We start from the raw sequence: 18,565 nt of genomic DNA on the forward strand, positions 1-18,565 counted from the left end.
GGCAAACTCAGCTGTAGGGGACGAGAAATTAAACCTGTAGAAGAGATATAAACAGCTCCCACATTCCAATACAGACTGAGCTAACAGCATATGTATTTGATCACAGAATTATCAAGGTTGGAAGAGATCTTCAAGATCATCTAGTCCAACCATCAACCTACCACCACCATAATCACCATAAACCGTATCCCCAAGTGTCACATCCAGGTGATTCTTGAACAATTCCAGAGATGGTGACTCTACCACCTCCCTGGGTAACTTAGTCCAATGCCTAAAACCTCTTTCAGGGAAAACTTTTTTTCTACTACCTAATCTGAACCTTCCATGACACAATTTAAGGCCATTTCCTCTTGTCCTTCAACTTGAGACATGGCAGAAGAGATTGAACCCCACCTCGCTAAAACCTCCTTTCAGGTAGATGTAGAGAGTGGTACGATCCCTCCTGAGCCTTCTTTTCTTCAGGCTGAACAACCCCAGGTCCTTAGCCACTTCTCATAGAACCTACCCTCTTAACCTTTCACCAGCTCCATTGCCCTTCTCTGGACTCACTCCAGCACCTCAATGTCTTTCATGTAGTGAGGGGTCCAAAACTGAGCACAGGACTCGAGGTGTGGCCTCAACAGTGCCAAGTACAGATGGACAATCACTGCTCTACTCCTGTTAGCCACAATATCTTTGATACAGGCCAAGATACCATTGGCCTTCTTGGCCACCTGGACACACTGGTGGCTTACATCCAGCTGGCTGTTGACCAGCATCTCGAAGTTCCTTCCTGCTAATCAACTCTCAAGCCACTCTTCCCCCTGCCTGTAGTACTGTATGGGGTTGTTGTGACCCAAGTGCAGGACCCAGCCCTGGGCCTTGCTGAACCTCATACCACTGGCCTTGGCCCATGATCCACTCAGGATTCGCAGAGTGCTCCTACTCCCAGCAACATGACTGCCTAGCAGCACCTGCCCATGTTTACTATTCTCACTGTAACAACTGTATAATCTCTAATAAAGTGATTAATGATAATTTGAATGTTTCTTTTGGAGGTATAAAAAATACATACATTTAACTACACCAGCCTAAGAAACTAACACTAATACACCTACTTTTACCTTGAATGACCACCCATCTTGCCTTGAGAAATGCTCAAGCAGGCTAATACTAACAAATAGTTTGCCTGTACATTAGTGAGGACAGTTTGAGGCAGAAAGGAGCTTAGATTGCACTTCTGTCTTTCTGAAGGTTACTTCTATTTTAAATGGCAAAATTGCCTGGGTAAAATTCTGAAGTCATGATGTTTAGGCACATACAACTTTCTGTGCACTATTACAATAGAAATAGTAAAATAAAAACAGGGAAAGTGTCTTTTTGTTTTCAGTTGCAGTTTGAAATATGTGTTTGCATAACCATAAAAAACCAGGATAGTATACCTGCATGTATACTCTACTATTAATGTTAATTTATATTATTTAGTACATTGAAGACTTTCCACTTTGCATAATATAAAATTTCAAGGAATAAAACACTAATCTCATGCATGGCACACTTTAAATAAACTCTAAGAGAAGCAACAAATCATTGTGCTAACCATGGTTGTCCAAAAAGCTCACACATACAGCAGTGAATACTGAAGAGCCTCCCATTGATCTAAACTAATACATTCTGTAATACTTTTGTAGCAAGTTCCTTTAATAGCGTCTGTTGTACATATCAAACAAATGGAATTTATGGACAGAGATACCAAAAAATATGAGAAAGACATAAAATGGTTCATTTACAATGCTGCAAATGTAAAAGTTATCTGGAACACCTTAATAAAATATCAGACCTTTCCAAGTTTAATGACACTCTTTAGGCAAGTACAGACATGACATACATTTAAAAATGGACACTCTTTCACCACTTATCACAAATCAAGGTACAGTGCAGGTACTTCCCTCACCCAACCCCAAAGTAGAATATCAATTATATTATTGTCACATTAGATGATGTTTTCGCCATTTCTTCAGGGGAGTGACTCTTTATTACTTCTTTGATGAACTGTTCAAGTGCAGCGAAATAACCCTGGCACTGCCAAGTGTCATTATGAGTTCCATCAGGAAATATCGCCAATCTCTTAGTCCGAGCTGGGGATAATTCATAAAGTTGCTTCATCATAACTGGTGGAATTAACTGGTCAGACAACCCAGAGATGAAGAGAGAAGGCATTCTGCACTGAGAGATTTTTCTGTAGGACAGAAATTTATTTTTGTAGCACCATAACGGAAGATACCTCATTGGAAAGAAAGAGAACAAAGTGCTGGCCATATATGGGATGCTAAGAAAGGTGTTCTCCACCACAATGGCAGAAATCCTATGGGAATTTTCAGAAGCTAAGTGAATAGCTACTGCTCCCCCCAAGGAACGGCCAAAAAGAAAAATTTTTGTTTTATCAAGATCAGACCGAGTCATCACATAGTCTAACACAGCCTCAGAATCTAAGTACAAGCCTTCTTCACTTGCTTCTCCTTCACTTTTTCCATACCCTCTATAATCAACCAGAATTAAGTTTACTTTCAGGTTTACCAGCATTAACAAAGCATTTGGCAGCCTGTGGCCAATGTTGCCTGCGTTGCCGTGAAAGTAAATGATGGTTGGAGAATACGCTGCATTGTCCCCTGTGTATCTCAGCAGGATAAGATTGAGAAGAACTCCATCTTTGGTTCTGATGAAGATATTTTCATGTGGTATCCCAGTAGGCATAGGAACATAAAGACGTGATGAAGATGGCTGTTCAGGAAAGTAAAGCAGAACATCCTGGAATTTATATAATATACCTGCTATTGATACAAATATTAATATAAGTAGTATAATGCCACCATACAAGTGAAAAGTCACTATCAAGGGTAAAAGACAAATACGGCAGAGACTCCAAGACCAGGAAGCCAAAGCTAGCAGCCATCTTTTAAGAAAGGTCCAAAGCATCCATGATTTTTCCATTGTAGAAGTCAGTGATCTTTTACTCCAAGTAAATCCTGCAAAAAATTCCAAAAGTATACGTGTAAATACAGGGAAAAGAAAAAAGGAAGTGATTTAAGAATTCATACTTGCAGAAGTTTAATGGCAAGACAATATATTGGAGCATTAACATCAAATTTAGTGGCAAATTCCCTTTTTGGAAACCATTTGACTCTGTAAAACAAGCAGAAAAGCACTCATAAGGACAGGCTTTAGAACTCTCAAAAATCCCATTTACAGCATTTCAGCAGAGTCCATTAATAGCACTAGAAAACTGGTTGATTGAGATGATTGTAACTTACTCTTTCCCTCAGTCTTCCTATTAACCAAGAGAACCATACAAATGGTATCACCAGTTTGTCAAAGTTTCTTCTAGAATCCAGAACACAAAGAAAAATAATCTTTATTTCTAAGTTGCTAAGTAGCATTCAAGAAGCCTGTGCCCATCACTCTGCAGCCAATGGAGGCTCACCATGCATCCTGGCTCAGCTGTCGGTGGCTGTCTTTCAGCATCTCAGTAAACTGTGATTGCAGAGCAACACATGTAGTGATCAGAAGAGAGAGACTCTTCTAAAATAAGATATCACACTGTAGTTACATTTGTGACAGTTGGTTTTTTTTTTGCTGTATTTTGTTTGCTTCTGAGTTACAATGACAGGTTTCCACTACCAGATCAGTAATCCATATCAAGTCTTTAGCTGAATGGAAGACTGTATAATCACATGAGACTACTGAAAACAGCCATCTAACTACACTGTTCTCTGATCAATGAAAAGCCCAACTGCTGAAACATGAAAACAGACGCATGACAAAAGCATGCACAGAGTAAAAAAAGAGGAGAGTGATGTTAATGGCAATAGATTAAATCTTCTTTCCAATGATAAAAGGTGAGTTATGTCTCCCAGCATACATACAATCTCTCACAGTGTTCACTGCTGGGTTCAACTGGAATATGGAAACAGTCAAAAACTGCAAAATCTACACAAGAACTACAGTAAATCACTCAGTCACCACTGATTTGAATAATCACACTGCCTGGAAGGGACAACACAAGCTCACTTTTTTGACAGCACTAAGTTATACAGCAGATAACAATTGCAGTTTAGACACAAAGTTAAAACCTCCTAAAATGATGTAGTGTAGTAAGAATCCGAATTAACTCCAAAGGAGTTTGGCATGCAGAGATGCATCCAAGCATTCTACTCCTGCCATCTTGGTAGGATCAAGTGATAAAAGGTGACCTCCACAACCACAGCCTTTGAATTCCACAGATAATGATAACCACCCAGTCTTACCAGGGAAAACTGCCATCTGTAACTATTTTATGCAACAATTAGAAATAAATCAGAAATTATCTGTTATATCTGAAGATTCATATATTAACCAAAAACAACGTCAAATTAAGATTTATACAGTGTATCTACTCCAAATGCATAACACTGGTGAAATATAAAGTAGTCTAAAAGAGCAGTTATCCCAAATTTGTTCTCCTGTTTATAAGTTCATGCTTAATATCCACATCCAACTATGCACAAATATTATCTTTACGAAAATTTAATTCTTGAGATCCATTTCTCTAGTAAAGAACTCACAGTGATTACGACATATATAAGGTAGCTACTTCAGTTTCTAAGAGAACTTCCTAATGAAGTTAACAAACATTTCCTGCATTACATTTGAAGACTATAAGAACATTGATAATGGGACTGTAAAACCATTCTCCTTATCTATTATGCTATTAAAAATTTTGTTTTCTTACAAGTAAAAGAGACTCCAAAAATATTTTCCTGTCAAGACATTCACAAGAGTATGAGAGCCACCATTAAACAACCAAAACACAAAGAAGTAATAAAAATCTCACTTAAACTGATTAAGTTTTGCAAAATTTCCACATACATTAAGAAGACTGATAGAGTTGATTTTAGTTTCATTTGTGCACTGCTTCTATTTTTATTTCTGTAGGCTAATATTATCAAAATCCTATACTAGTGAGATACTGCAGCTGTGCAATTACTTCTGAGATGGATATATAATATGTATATATAAAATATTGCTACTGAAGTTGCAAAACCAATGCATGCTACAACTACAACTGAACAGTAGTTAGCAGAAGGTTGAACCACACAGCCACAAATGTTTCATACTCACTACATATTTAAATAAAGCAGACTACTCTGCACTAATGAACAACTACGTTACTATTAAAATTTTCTTCCCAGCTATGTGTAACTTCACTAGTTTCATTCAATTCCAAGCCTGAATCAGCCCGTATGTCATACTTCACATTTTACTACAAGATTTATTAGTTACAGAACTCAGATACAAGTTTCTCCAAGGTTCTTCCCCACTTTCTTCCAATACCAATTGAAAGATCACTAGAGTGTAAAAGGATGGTTTCTCAGAAAAGCACAGGGGCCTAGAAGAGACTCTAAACTAAGCTAATACAAACTTATCCTCAATTAAACTACAATCCATGCTATCTATGGAGCCCAATGCAACAAACCTTCCAAACATTATCTTGTTTGAGCTGTACAGCAGAAGAGGATACGAACAGAACAAAATTTCCACTTGAAGGACAGAAAAAAAAGGGCAAGCTAATATTTTTCAGTGAGCAATAAGGTCATCACTTTTTGAAGTGTATGAGATTTGACACTGTTCAACATACTGCAAGACAATACACAGACACAAAATTCATTTCCCACTACTTTTGTTCTGGATGGGAAGTTATACACCTTTCAAACATTTTACTATGGAGCATCTTATGAAAAAACTCTTGTGTCTAATTATGAAGAGCATGTGTTACAATTCTCCTGCATTTCTAATTTTTGTGACTAACAGGGGCAGAATAATCAGGTAAAGTTGTGAGGATAGGATAAGGATAGGATAGGACAGAATAAGGTGTGAGGATAGCGATACGAAAGGAAAGGAAATACAATGTATTTAGACTTTGATTTCTCACCTAGTTAAACTGAGAAATAGAGCAGACCCACCACCTGGACAAAGCCTCCCCTCCTTCTTGACAAGACTGCTTCTCTTCCTAGACTACAAGAACCACTCATAGACTTGCTCCATAACTCCCTCATGTCCCAGTTATGACAAGAAGTATGCACAATTTTATGTTTTCTGAAAGAGAACTTTCTAATCAATTTCTCTCATCTGCAAGTATGATTAGTTTTTTTTTCATGGCTGTTTAACAGGATTATCTGTTATATGGCCTTCTACTGTTAAAAGTAACATAGCACTACAGAGAGGTAACATGAAACATCACCCATATATTTCAGATGGAGACATTGGAGCCAAGGGAAGTCAGCTAGTTGGCCAGTGGAAGTTTTGTATTAAACAGGAAAATAAGGTTGCTCTACATGTTTCCTTTTCATATCTCCTAGATAAAACATTAACTCCTTGGAAATAATTCTTGCTTCACTAAAAAAATGAAAAAAAATTTTTTTTTGAAGGAGCATTTTATTGCAGCACCGCATTTCAAGTAATTGTTGTAATTTTGCAAACAACAAGGTTTTCCTTGGGAAAGGAAGCCACATCCCATTTTACAGCATTCACAGTATTTTATAACCACTGATTATTTAAACAAAGGTAGAGGCTATGTAAAAAAGCATAAGGGCATTTTTTTTAAACTTGTCATGAAAGTCAGTATCTGTGATAAATACGCAGTAAAGAAGAGCAGAACCATAACAGTTCTGTATGACAGATGTTTTCCTACCTAACTCTTACATTAATGTAAATTCCTACTTATGCTGCACTTGTTCTTAGCTACTCTTACTACTAGAAAATGTTTCCTAATACACTTAAAAGGAAGCGACACTTAGTAACTTAAATTCTTCACTTTTAGTTCAATGTTTATTAACCTTCAAATATGTAACCTACCTTCAGTTTCTCCAGACTACATAAACTCAGTTCCTCTGCATTCTTCTCATAATGTTTTCTCATTCACAAATGATCAGAGGTCTTTCCTCTAGTATCCACATGCTTCACGCTTCCTCCTGTCCCTCTGATAATGTGCATTAGAAAGGCTAGCCTTTGGGAATCCTGATGCTTCCTACAAGTATTTCTTTGATGATGCTTGTAAACTTAAAAGACAAGCAGAAGACAGTATGGACATACAAGGGTCTACTGCAGAAGCCATTAACACAAAGCAACAGCTCAGTGGTCCAATTCAACACTAAGACCTAACGAAAGTAAGACTTCACCAGACTGTTGCTGTACCTTCGGCTTAACAACCAACTCAGCTTACACTGCCACATAACTGTATTACTCCTCAAAACACAAAGGAAATTTGCAAGTGATAAGTTTCAATGTTACGTCAGAGGGCTATACGCATATTTGATATACATGCACATTTGTATCTGTACATCTCCACTGCTGAATCCACAGTCCAGGAGCTATTGTTGACCTTTACGTTCTATCAAATGAGCTACAAATCCCATAATTACGCAACTATTGAAAACAGAAATCACTCACAACAACAACAACAAAAAAAACTAGATAAAAATTAGTCTTTATGATCAAGGCATTTTAACAATATTCTGCTTTGCCCTAATGCTATTCTTAAATGGTTAATGCAATTATCGAGTGAAAAATCACAAAAACTCAAGTGCATACTTAGAGTACTTGCAAACAACTTTTTCATTTATAAATGACAGGTGAAACTACTCTTGCATCTGTCACAAATTGTGATGCCTTTGTCTATATTTTTAATAATAAAAGTGTCATTTTCATACACCAATCATGTTATAAAACATTTACCTGTAGATGTGATGATTTCCCAGGCTTCATCTCTGCCTGAAAGACAATTTCATTTATGAATTTTGAGTAAAATTGCTTTTGAATTACACACATAATTTACTGTTTGTCTTCAACTACTTGAAAGAAAATTAAGAAGTGCTAACAGCCAAACCCCCTAGAAGTTACAAGTGTTTCACTGATGAAATGATGCATTTCACGTTCATGCTCCTATCAAGATGAACACTTGTTTGAAATATCTGATGCACTTGGAAATACCTTAAAATGAGGTTTAAGAATCACATCAAAATATTCTGGACTATACATACAATACACAGTATATAATATATAGAATGCATAAAAATGAAGTTATGTTAGATTTACACTTTCTCTTTAATCTAATTTCTAGTGTATGAGCAGCTGTAGTGCTAAGAAGCACAATCACAGGTTTCATGGCTGCTTACTCATTTAAGAGCTTAAAGAAAAAAAGCAAAACCTAAGTCATGTCACTCATTGCAATCATTTGCATTTCAAACAAACCAAACAAAATCAGATATTTCTGTGTTCTTAAGAAATACCTAAATACATTTGTTGGTTTCTACTGCACTTGCTTCTCCTACACTCTACCTGCCCCAGACACAGATAAAAGTTCCACAATCTTTACATTTCCTCACATATATTCAGACGACTCTTGTAAGCAGGACTATTAAGTCCTCAACTGTAAAAAATAAGTTTCAAAGGGGAACGGTTCCAGAGGAAAACTTACAAACTACAACCTACAAAGGTACAAGACAGCAAAAATACACTTTCTTAGTACTAAAATCCTACAGAGACACTGGAAAAAAAAGGAGAAAAAAAGAAAAACAACAGCAAAGCAGTGACTCCTAACAAAGCATAAGCACAGTAAGAATAAGTAAGTGTCACATGTTTAAGGGTTGTGGCTTTTAAAATCAACAAGCCACTTGTTCTACTTATTTCAAACAGAGAATTTTCACAACTCTGCATCAAGTTGTACATGTTCATAATTGAAAGTGTTTTCCTCTTAACTCCTCTTATACCTCCCCTCACCACTGACAAGTCTTAATGAACCTTAGCTGTATGTCTCGAATTATTATATTGTGCAAAAAGAAACTCCAAACCCCAGACAACAACTAAACACGGCTGGCTATATTAGAACCTCAGATTTCTAGTGTGCATAGGCTCCTAAAACATACTGCTTCCAAAAGATGTTAAATTATTTGTTTTTACCTAAGAAAAACGCCAAATTCAACCTTTTCAATGGAGTCATTTATCACATGAAGAACATTAAAGTTATGATCATCACCCCCACCTTCTAAAAGCATCCCCAGCTGCAGGAATTGTTCCATAAGGTAGCGGAGACAAACGAAACACAAGACCTAGACCTTGCCGCCAAGAAGCTAAAGATCTCCCGGGGTTTCGCTGGAAGGCACCTGCAGGAACTTTTGACGGCGCAGCAGCTCCTCGGGCCACACGTCCGGATCGGCCGGCAGGGAGCGGCACCGCCCCCGGGACGGGCACTCCCAGGGCAGTGGCACTCCCAGGGCAGGGGCGCTCTCAGCCACGGACAGACCCGGAAAAAACCCCAAAGCAAACCCCAGCCCTGCCATCGCCCCCGCTCCCGCCCGCCCCGGCGCGGCCTGACGGGGCCGGGCCCTGCCGCCACCCCACCCTACCCAGCGCCCTCCACGCGGGGCGGGACCGGCCCCAGCGCAGCGAGACCCACCCGCCGCATCCTCCCTGGCGGCGGTCGCCGGTGTCTCGGGCCAGCGCCGACCCCGACGCGCAACTTCAACTACGGCTCTTTCCTCCCGAGGCAGGAAGTCACAGCAGCCGCAGTTCCGCTTCCAGGTCACTGCCCGGCCGGTTTTCCCGGCCTTCCTGGGGCTCCGCCGGCGGTTCCCCGCCCCGGCCGGGGGAGGAGCGCGGGCCGCGGCACTGCCGGGCCGCTCCTCCTGTTCCGGGGCGGGCGCTGCCGGTGTCTCCGCGGATCCGTAGGCTCCGCCGGCTTCGCGTAAGTCTCCGCCGGGGCGGCCGCGCCTCCATGGCCCCGCCGGTCTCCTCCCGCCCGGAGGGGAAGCTGCCCCCCCAGCCCGTCACCGTGGCAGCGCCGGGGCGGGGGATGCGCCGTGGCCGCGGGTGGTGCCGCCCCGCGGCAGGAGCTCCGGGAGCGGCATCTGGGCCCGCAGGACACCGCTCCGCACACGGCGGGGAGCGACTGGGAGAGAGCGAGTGTGGTCGGGGGCAGGCTGCGTTCTCGGGCAGGGTAGAGGAGGACATCGGGCTCTGAACAGTGAAGGCTTCTGCCTGGGCAGCAATGGGTGGGCAGCGCGGTGCCTTCGGCCTTGCAGCCCCCTCTCCGGGGAATGCCAGCGGCTCAGTGTCCAGCCTGACCCTTAGCTAAGGACAGTGGTACTCACTGGTGACTTGTAAGTAAAGATAACAGTTAACGCTTAGTTTAAGAAAGGAGAAAAAAAGGTAAATCCTAATTAGAAACGTGGGGGGTTTTAGGCAGAATAACAAGCTATAACATCACTGTCTATAACTACCTGAAGGGAAGTTATAGCCAGGTGGGGGTTGGTCTCTTCTCCTAGGCACTCAGCAGTAGGACAAGGGGGCACGGGCTTAAGCTCTGCCAGGGGAAATTTAATTTGGATATCAGAAAAAAATTCTTTCCGGAGAGAGTAATCAGGCATTGGAATGGGCTGCCCAGAGAGGTGGTGGATTCACCATCCCTGGAGGTTTTTAAACTGGACATGGCACTGAGTGCCATGATCTGGTAAATGGACTGGACTTGGACCACGGATTGGACTTGATGATCTCGGAGGTATTTTCCAACCCAATTGATGTTATGATTCTATGCTGGCGTTTTCTCTATAAACATGTACTTTTTTTTTGTTTGTAGTGAAAAGCAGACTGATGGCTTCCGCGCCTGTTTCACAGCCTCCTCCTAAAAAAACAGTGGCCTCTCACGTGCCTTTTGCAGATCTGTGTTCTACTCTGGAGCGAATACAAAAGTGTAAGTCTCGTCCGAAGAAAGCCAAGTATTTCAAGGATTTTCTGGATTCCTGGAGGAAATTCCATGATGCAATTCATCAAAAAGAGAAAGACGTCACAGATTCCTTTTACCCAGCTATGCGGCTTATTCTGCCCCAGTTGGAAAGAGAAAGGATGGCATATGGAATTAAAGAAACTATGCTTGCAAAGCTGTATATTGAACTACTTCATTTACCAAAAGATGGAAAAGACGCTGCAAAGCTTTTAAATTACAGAACACCTACGGGCTCACGTGGAGATGCTGGAGATTTTGCAATGATTGCATACTTTGTGCTGAAACCTAGGAGCCCAAAGCAAGGCAGACTGACAATAGAACAAGTCAATGAACACTTAGATGCAATAGCTAACAATAATGCTGCTAAAGACAAGGGTCAGTTAAAGAAAAGTCTTCTTCAGTTAATTACGCAGAGCACAGCACTGGAACAAAAATGGCTCATCCGAATGATTATAAAGGATCTAAAGCTTGGTGTTAGTCAACAAACTGTATTTTCCATTTTCCATCCTGATGCTGCTGAGTTACACAACGTCACAACAGATTTAGAAAAAGTTTGCAGACAACTACATGATCCCTCTGTCTCACTTAGTGATGTTTCTATCATGTTGTTTTCTGCCTTTAAGCCAATGCTTGCTGCTATTGCAGATATCCAGCAAATTGAGAAACAAATGAATAACCAGATATTCTACATAGAAACTAAGCTGGATGGTGAGCGTATGCAGATGCACAAAGATGGGGATGTGTATAAATATTTTTCGCGAAATGGGTTTGACTATACTCAGCAGTTTGGTGCTTCACCCCTTGAAGGTTCATTAACGCCATTTATTCATAATGTGTTTAAAAGCAATGTGCAAAATTGCATTCTCGATGGTGAAATGATGGCTTACAATCCTGAGACCCAAACCTTTATGCAAAAAGGAAACAAATTCGACATAAAAAGAATGGTGGAGGACTCTGATCTGCAGACCTGCTTCTGTGTGTTCGATGTATTGATGGTTAATGATCAGAAGTTGGGGCATGAAATACTGAGTAAAAGATACGAAATCTTAAGTAGTGTATTTACCCCTGTACAGGGCAGGATACATGTTGTACATAAGAAAAGTGCCAGAACAAGAAAAGAAGTAATTGATGCATTAAATGAAGCAATAGATAACAGAGAGGAAGGGATTATGGTGAAAGATCCCATGTCCACCTACAAGCCTGACAAACGTGGGGAAGGCTGGTTAAAAATCAAGCCAGAATATGTCAGTGGACTAATGGATGAACTAGACCTTTTAATTGTTGGTGGTTACTGGGGGAAGGGGTCACGTGGTGGAATGATGTCTCATTTTCTGTGCGCTATTGCAGAGACACCCCCTCCAAATGAAAAGCCAAGCATTTTCCACTCAATTTGTCGTGTTGGCTCTGGCTATACAATGAAGGAGTTGTATGATCTAGGCTTGAAACTGGCTAAACACTGGAAGCCCTACCATAGGAAGGACCCTCCCTGTAACATTTTGTGTGGGACTGAAAAACCTGAAATGTACATTGAACCTTGCAACTCTGTTATAGTTCAGATCAAGGCAGCTGAGATTGTTGACAGTGATATGTACAAAACTGACTGCACTTTAAGATTCCCCCGCATTGAGAAGATAAGAGAGGACAAAGAATGGTATGAGTGCATGACTTCTGACATGTTAGAAGATCTCAGAAGCAAAGCAGAAGGGAAGCTGGCATCTAAGCACCTTAATATAGATGAGTATGATGAGCCACATGAGAAAAAAAGGAAAACTATTTCAAAGGTGAGGAAGGTAATTGGAATAGCTGAGCAATTTAGAGCTCCTGATCTTTCTAGTGTAGACAAGGTTTCAAATGTATTTGAAGATGTTGAGTTTTGTGTTATGACAGGAACAGAAAAATACACAAAGTCTGAGCTGGAAAGCAGAATAGCTGAATGTGGTGGCAGTGTGGTACAGAACCCAGGTCCAGAGACTTACTGTGTCATTGTAGGAGCTGAGAATGTCAGAGTGAAAAACATCATTGCTTCCAACAAATACGATGTGGTGAGGGCAGAGTGGCTCCTTCAGTGTTTTCAAACCAAAATGCTGGTACCTTGGCAACCAGCCTTTATGATTCACATGTCACCTGACACAAAAGAACATTTTGCTCGTGAGTATGATTGTTATGGAGACAGCTACACAGCAAACACAGATGTTGCACAGCTCAAGGAAGTGTTCTCAAGAGTGAAAGACAGTAGGGCAATCCCTTTGGACGCAATTGCAGAATTAGAAGAACGTTATTCGTGGAACAGTTGTCAGCTCAGTATATTCAGAGGAAACACTATTTATGTGGACTATTACACTGTTGTTAATGAGCCTGAAAGCAAAATGCCTGGAACAACACTATCAATTAGAGCTTTGGAGCTCCGTTTTTATGGTGCAAAAGTAGTCTCTAACCTTGAAGAGGGTGTCTCCCATGTTGTTATAGGAGAAGATCATTCCCGGTTAAAAAAGATAAAAGCCCTCAGGAGAACGTTCGGGAAGAAATTTAAAATTGTATCTGAGCTGTGGGTGACACAGTCAGTGGAGGAAGGAGTTGCAAAGAATGAAAATCAATACCTAGTTTAAAGTAGTTTTTAAAATTTGAGCATAGGCATTCCTATTGGAATGATTGGACTTGGATTTTATGAGCTTGTCTTAAATTTTTTATTTGTTTTCATGTCTGCTTAAAGCTGGCTCTGGCTAAAAAATAACACTGTATTGCTGAAATTGGAGGAAGGCTTAATTATACTGTTGTGGAAGCAAGAGGATGCAAAGCTATGTTGGAGCAGTAAAAACCACCACAAGATAAACAATGTAAGCCTTTTAATTCACAAACAGATCTCACGAGAGATCTAATATTTTACGGAAATAAAATACGTTTGAACCTCTCTAGTTTGTCCTAGATGTTAATAATGTTTGCCTCCATTTCTCAGAATGGAGGCAATAATTTGCTATTTTATGGAGATTCTACTATTCATCTGTTGTTTATTTATCAGTTTGCAGTGACATTCATGTGTTTGTGGACATGTTTTGTGTGTATTCCATGTGCTAGAGAATTCAGTAATATATAAACTTTGTCTACTGTTTTAATTTATTTACATTGGTTTTAGCATTGAGCATCACACAGCCTCAGTAGCACTTTGATTTTAGGATATTGCATAGATCCCATGTTTCTTTGTGTAAATAACCTTTGTAAAACAGAACCTAAACCTTTGAGGTTAATGAATTAAAAATGACCTATATATGTATGAAATACAAATCAATTACTTAAAAACTGTAATAACCTATTGTGGTCATTCCAGCTGAACTGTGAAGTGCCACAGGGGCAGGGTGTTACTATTAACGATCAGTTTATCTTTCAAAAAATGCTTCTTAGGCTATTTTAATAATGTTGGAATAATTTCCAAATATCTAGTTCAATGTATATTTTTTCCATTACTAAATAAAATCTATTTTTAAAGTTTGCCTGGTATTTATTTGTAGTAAGCAATAAGTCTTTTGAAAAACGCAAGATTTAGTTTCTGATCATACTGTTAGATTATTCGTGCATTGACTTTGAGTGGAAAAAAGTTGAGGCCTCAGTTCTTGTTATGTCAGTACTGGTATCAAACAGAACTGCCATTGTGCAGATCATACAGAACTCATTTTGAGCTGACCTGTTTCTTCAGTGCTTTTTGTGGTCATGTTCATAAAAAAGTTACTGTAAAAAGAGTTGGGCAGTGTTACAAGAAAGGCTAATTGGAAGGAAGTTTATTGTTATCTCTTATAGTTAGTGTATTAGGAGCTCCCTTATTATTTGACATACACTAAACAGGTAAAATGTAATAACCAGTGACCACAGATTTACTGTCACCAGGCCTGCTTTGCTCATCTTGGGTGAGGCTTGTATGGTGGGGCTGCACCCGCCGTTTGTTGGTGAGGATACTGCCTTGTGCCAGTCTTGCTGTTCTCCATCATGCTTTCCCTCCCAGAGCAGCCTGCTTGCATCCTTAACACGACAGGGAATTGAATGAATGAAGGAAAGTCGGCTCCCTTGCTTCTTTCTGTTATGGAAATTTCCATCCCTCACAAAACTGATTTTCTTTGTCCCCCTGATACTCATTCGCTATTTGGTTTGGATGTGAACTTCTTTCCAGGACTGAATGAAAAGATTGTGGAAAGCTTACAATTTTTAACCATAGTACCTCTGTTTGGTGAAACACTTAAAAACTGTGGTCCCTGTTGCTCAACTTCCAGTTAGTCTTTCTGGAAGAGGGGAGGGTACATCTGTGTGTTTTGAATATGTCTGTATTAAGAAGGTCCATTTATTCAGGTGAAATCAGTCAAACTCTGTCAGCTATAGTAAATAACTGATGAATTGTATTATTGTGTTTATGGCACCTCAATTTAATGATCTGGTGAGAGACTTTAAAAAGCCCTGTAGTTTGCTAGGGGGCTTTTTATAACACTCAGTTTTATTCTTTCTGTTAAAAAAGTCAAACAAACAACGGTCATTTAATTTTTCCAATCCATGCGTAATTGCAGTTTGAATTCTTTCAAAAGAAGGACTTGGAGTTATAAAATGTCATGAAAAGGATTAAGAAATGTTCCTTTGAAGGTGACTAGGGAAATGCCTTTTAGCATAGTTCAACTGAGTATGTAGCATCTCCAGCTGGTAACAGTTGTTGTACCACAAAACAGTAGATGGGCCTGTAAAACTTTATGGTACTATTTGCTACGAGGGAATAGGAATGAGAGAACACTGTAAGTTTGACATTTTGTACAAACCTAACAGTGAAGGTGGAGTTTATAGGTATAATTAAAATGTTTTTCCGTGTTGCTTTCTGGAAGTAAGGAAATTAAAAGGCATCCACCTCAAAATTATTCTCTTTTTAAAAATATATATTTATTATATTTAGGTGTTTTTAACAGATGTAGATATTCTTTCCTTTTATTTCTGGGGAAGAGTATGTTGAGTGGACATAGATAATTTAAGTTCAAACTGTAAGCATTAATTTTCTTCATTTTTTCTCACAAAGGATGCAGAAAGCCTAAGCATGTAATTGTGTTTGAAAACTGACGTAACAAAAAGGTTTCAACATGTATACTTGTCACTAGGTTAGTGACAAAATATATTTGAATTCATTCTTCTGTGTCCAATATCTTATATAAAAAATTACAGTGTTCAGGTCTGAATTTGCCAGAACTAAGATACTGGGGAAAAAAAAAGATTAGTACACACAAAATGAGTGTGTATGGTGTGAGGGATTGTGTATTTCACTCTCTCATCCTCCAACTTTCCCAGAATACAATGAATTTACATAGTCTAGTTCTGTGTAGAACTAGTTAGAAAAGGTTAGCTATGACATTACTATGATATAACTATTACAGTTACTTTTTATGTTATTACAGTTGCTTTTTATGAGGTTCTAATTAGCCCTTTGAAATAGATTCAGGTAGAAGGTTTTTTTGTTTCTTTATAGAAGTTCTGATTTAAATTTTTATAATTTGTCTAGCATTATGTGTTTTTTTATAGGACTAGCTTGGTGGACAAGGGTAGAGCACTAGATGCCGTTTTTCTCCTGTAATATTTTCATAGAAAGCTGATGAATTATGGGCTAGGTGCATGGACAGAAAAGTGGGCTGTGGAAACTGGTTGAAATTAATGACTCATAGAGTTGTCAGCAGCAGCTGAGGTACAAAACAAGAGGCAATGGGCACAAAATGAAACAGGATCTTCTGCTTAAAACTAGAAAAATATTTTCTTACAGTGGAGGTGGTGAAACACACAAACAAGTTGCTCAGAGTTGACAAGTCTTTGTCCTTGGTGACATTCAAAACAACCAAATGCAATCCTGAACAACCTGCTCTAGCTGACCCTTTGAGTGGATAAGGTTTGGACTAGATGATCTCGAGAGGTGCCATTCAGCCTTAATTGTTCTGTGAATCAGGTCTGAACTGAAGTTCCCAGTCTGTTTTCAGGGATCTTGTACATAAGCAGTGTCAAATGGTGACATTATAAATTGCAAATTTAATGTTTTGTGTTTTTTTCATTTGCAATGCAACAGGTATTAGTATAGCTAGTTCTGTTTATCAGTGTGATTTTGACAGCTACACAATAAACTGGAGGGAAATCATAGAATTTGCATAATTCTGTAGTGTAAAACAATAATTAAGTCCATCAGCAAAAGGACCCTCAAATCAAAAAACAACCCCTCCCTCGCAAAAACCCAAACAACCCAGAAAAGCCCAAAACTCAAAAGCCAAACCAAAAAAACCCTAAATAAACCAAATTGAGTTATAAGGAACATGACCATCTATAGCAGTGGAAAGAGCTCTCTTAAGTGCTGTGTATAAAGGTTTAAAGGTTAGCCATATCTGGGAGAACAGAAGAGCTTGTTTTTAGTTTGAGATGATACATAGCTGTATCAATTTTAAAAGTGAAAACAGGTTCCAATAACTTAACTACTTCCATCTGATTGCCCAGTTTTGATCCAGGGGTGCTAAAGTAACAGCTTCTTTCTCATGAGGGTGGATTTTAGAAACATAAACTCTACAGATCCAAGGATGAGGTAGGATTTCTCCATGTTGTTGTCCATGGAAGCTTCCTTCTGCAGCTAATATGCTACAGCCTGCCCATCCTCAGTAGGCCTTGCTATGGCAGCAACCAGAGGCAACCTGTTCTTTGAACTTCATGTTTTCAGCCTCCTCATCTCACACCTGCAGTTAATGAACTAACGGTCTGGTCAAAGGCAGGTGGATATATGTGTGTGTCTCTGCATAAATATGTGCATAAATGCACAAATTCAAATAAAAGACGGCAATAGATATGCCTAGTCTCAGTTTAGTCTTTGTGGTTGCTTTTCTCCTCCCTGGTCTCCCACAGCTTCTGCCTAGACTTGGCCTCTTTTGACTGTTCTATTATAGATCTTAAGTACTGGATCTGTATTTATCTGTGTGCTGCCAAAGTGGAATGATTTTATTCATCAAGTTTAAAGCTAGTTTGTGTACCTCTGTGTTAGGCTTCAGTCTGTCCTATAAACATGTTCACATATGATTATACATAGTTACATACATCTTGAATTTGTTTTGTTTTTTTTTTTTTGTTTGGGTTTTTTAATCTGATTTTTCATAAAATTTCTGAGTGCTATTGGAATAATAAGAAATTAAAGATTATTCAAGACAAAAATAATTATGAAGATGACAGGTATCGCATTGTTAAGCCTCTGAACATGGTTGTATGAACAAAAGAGACATAAACAGGATAGTCAGTTTTGTTGATTACATCTAGCTGTAACTGTAACACAGCAGGTGCTGTGACTGAACTGCCTGATTCAGTGCTGTAACAGGAACCAAAGGCAGAACAGTGAGATCACATGCATTAACAACATTAACAAGGTTATTAAATAAAAGACAGGAGAAAGAAAAACATAATTTTACTCCTTTTTTTCCCCCCTCTGAATTATGTGGCAACTCTAGACTAATTTTTTTTATATTGATATGTCTAAATTCTTACACTTGTTGAAGAGCTGTATAAATACACCAACTGCTGTATACAGATCTCAACAGATTCCTGGCAGATACTCAGTAAATGGCATCTGAGATGAATTGGAGGTAATATTTAAATTTTAAATTTTTAAGACTGAAATATTTAACTTTTTTAGTGACTGGGTGATATAAAGGAGGTTTTACAACTAGGAGAGACCTGGGTCTTAATAAGAATTGGAACTGGAAAATATTCTGCTGTATATGTGTTGGATAACCTGCCTTC

At 39.2% G+C, this 18,565-nt stretch overlaps 2 protein-coding genes across 5 annotated transcripts; one reads left to right on the plus strand and one right to left on the minus strand.

Annotated features, from left to right (window-relative positions):
* Nucleotides 1-1,651: 1,651 nt before the first annotated feature.
* Nucleotides 1,652-9,627, minus strand: ABHD13 (abhydrolase domain containing 13). 4 transcript variants are annotated; one of them, XM_071548574.1, is made up of 3 exons: nt 9,470-9,627; nt 7,750-7,785; nt 1,652-3,005 (listed from the first exon to the last, which is right to left on the minus strand). In XM_071548574.1, the coding sequence occupies exon 3, from the start codon at nt 2,968-2,970 to the stop codon at nt 1,957-1,959; it is 1,014 nt and encodes a 337-aa protein (XP_071404675.1). In that variant the 5' UTR covers nt 2,971-3,005; nt 7,750-7,785; nt 9,470-9,627; the 3' UTR covers nt 1,652-1,956. The 4 variants fall into 4 exon arrangements, with proteins under 4 accessions (XP_071404675.1, XP_071404642.1, XP_071404664.1 ...); XM_071548541.1 differs by lacking the exon at nt 9,470-9,627 and adding an exon at nt 9,056-9,337; XM_071548563.1 differs by lacking the exon at nt 9,470-9,627 and adding an exon at nt 6,871-7,073 and having other exon boundaries at nt 7,750-7,778.
* A 19-nt stretch (nt 9,628-9,646) lies between these two features.
* On the plus strand, nt 9,647-14,287 carry LIG4 (DNA ligase 4). The gene is made up of 2 exons (XM_071548528.1): nt 9,647-9,757; nt 10,649-14,287. The coding sequence occupies exon 2, from the start codon at nt 10,663-10,665 to the stop codon at nt 13,399-13,401; it is 2,739 nt and encodes a 912-aa protein (XP_071404629.1). The 5' UTR covers nt 9,647-9,757; nt 10,649-10,662; the 3' UTR covers nt 13,402-14,287.
* The last annotated feature ends 4,278 nt before the right edge of the window (nt 14,288-18,565 follow it).

The sequence above is a fragment of the Pithys albifrons genome, chromosome 1 (genome assembly GCF_047495875.1).
Source record: "Pithys albifrons albifrons isolate INPA30051 chromosome 1, PitAlb_v1, whole genome shotgun sequence".
Taxonomy (NCBI): Eukaryota; Metazoa; Chordata; class Aves; order Passeriformes; family Thamnophilidae; genus Pithys; species Pithys albifrons.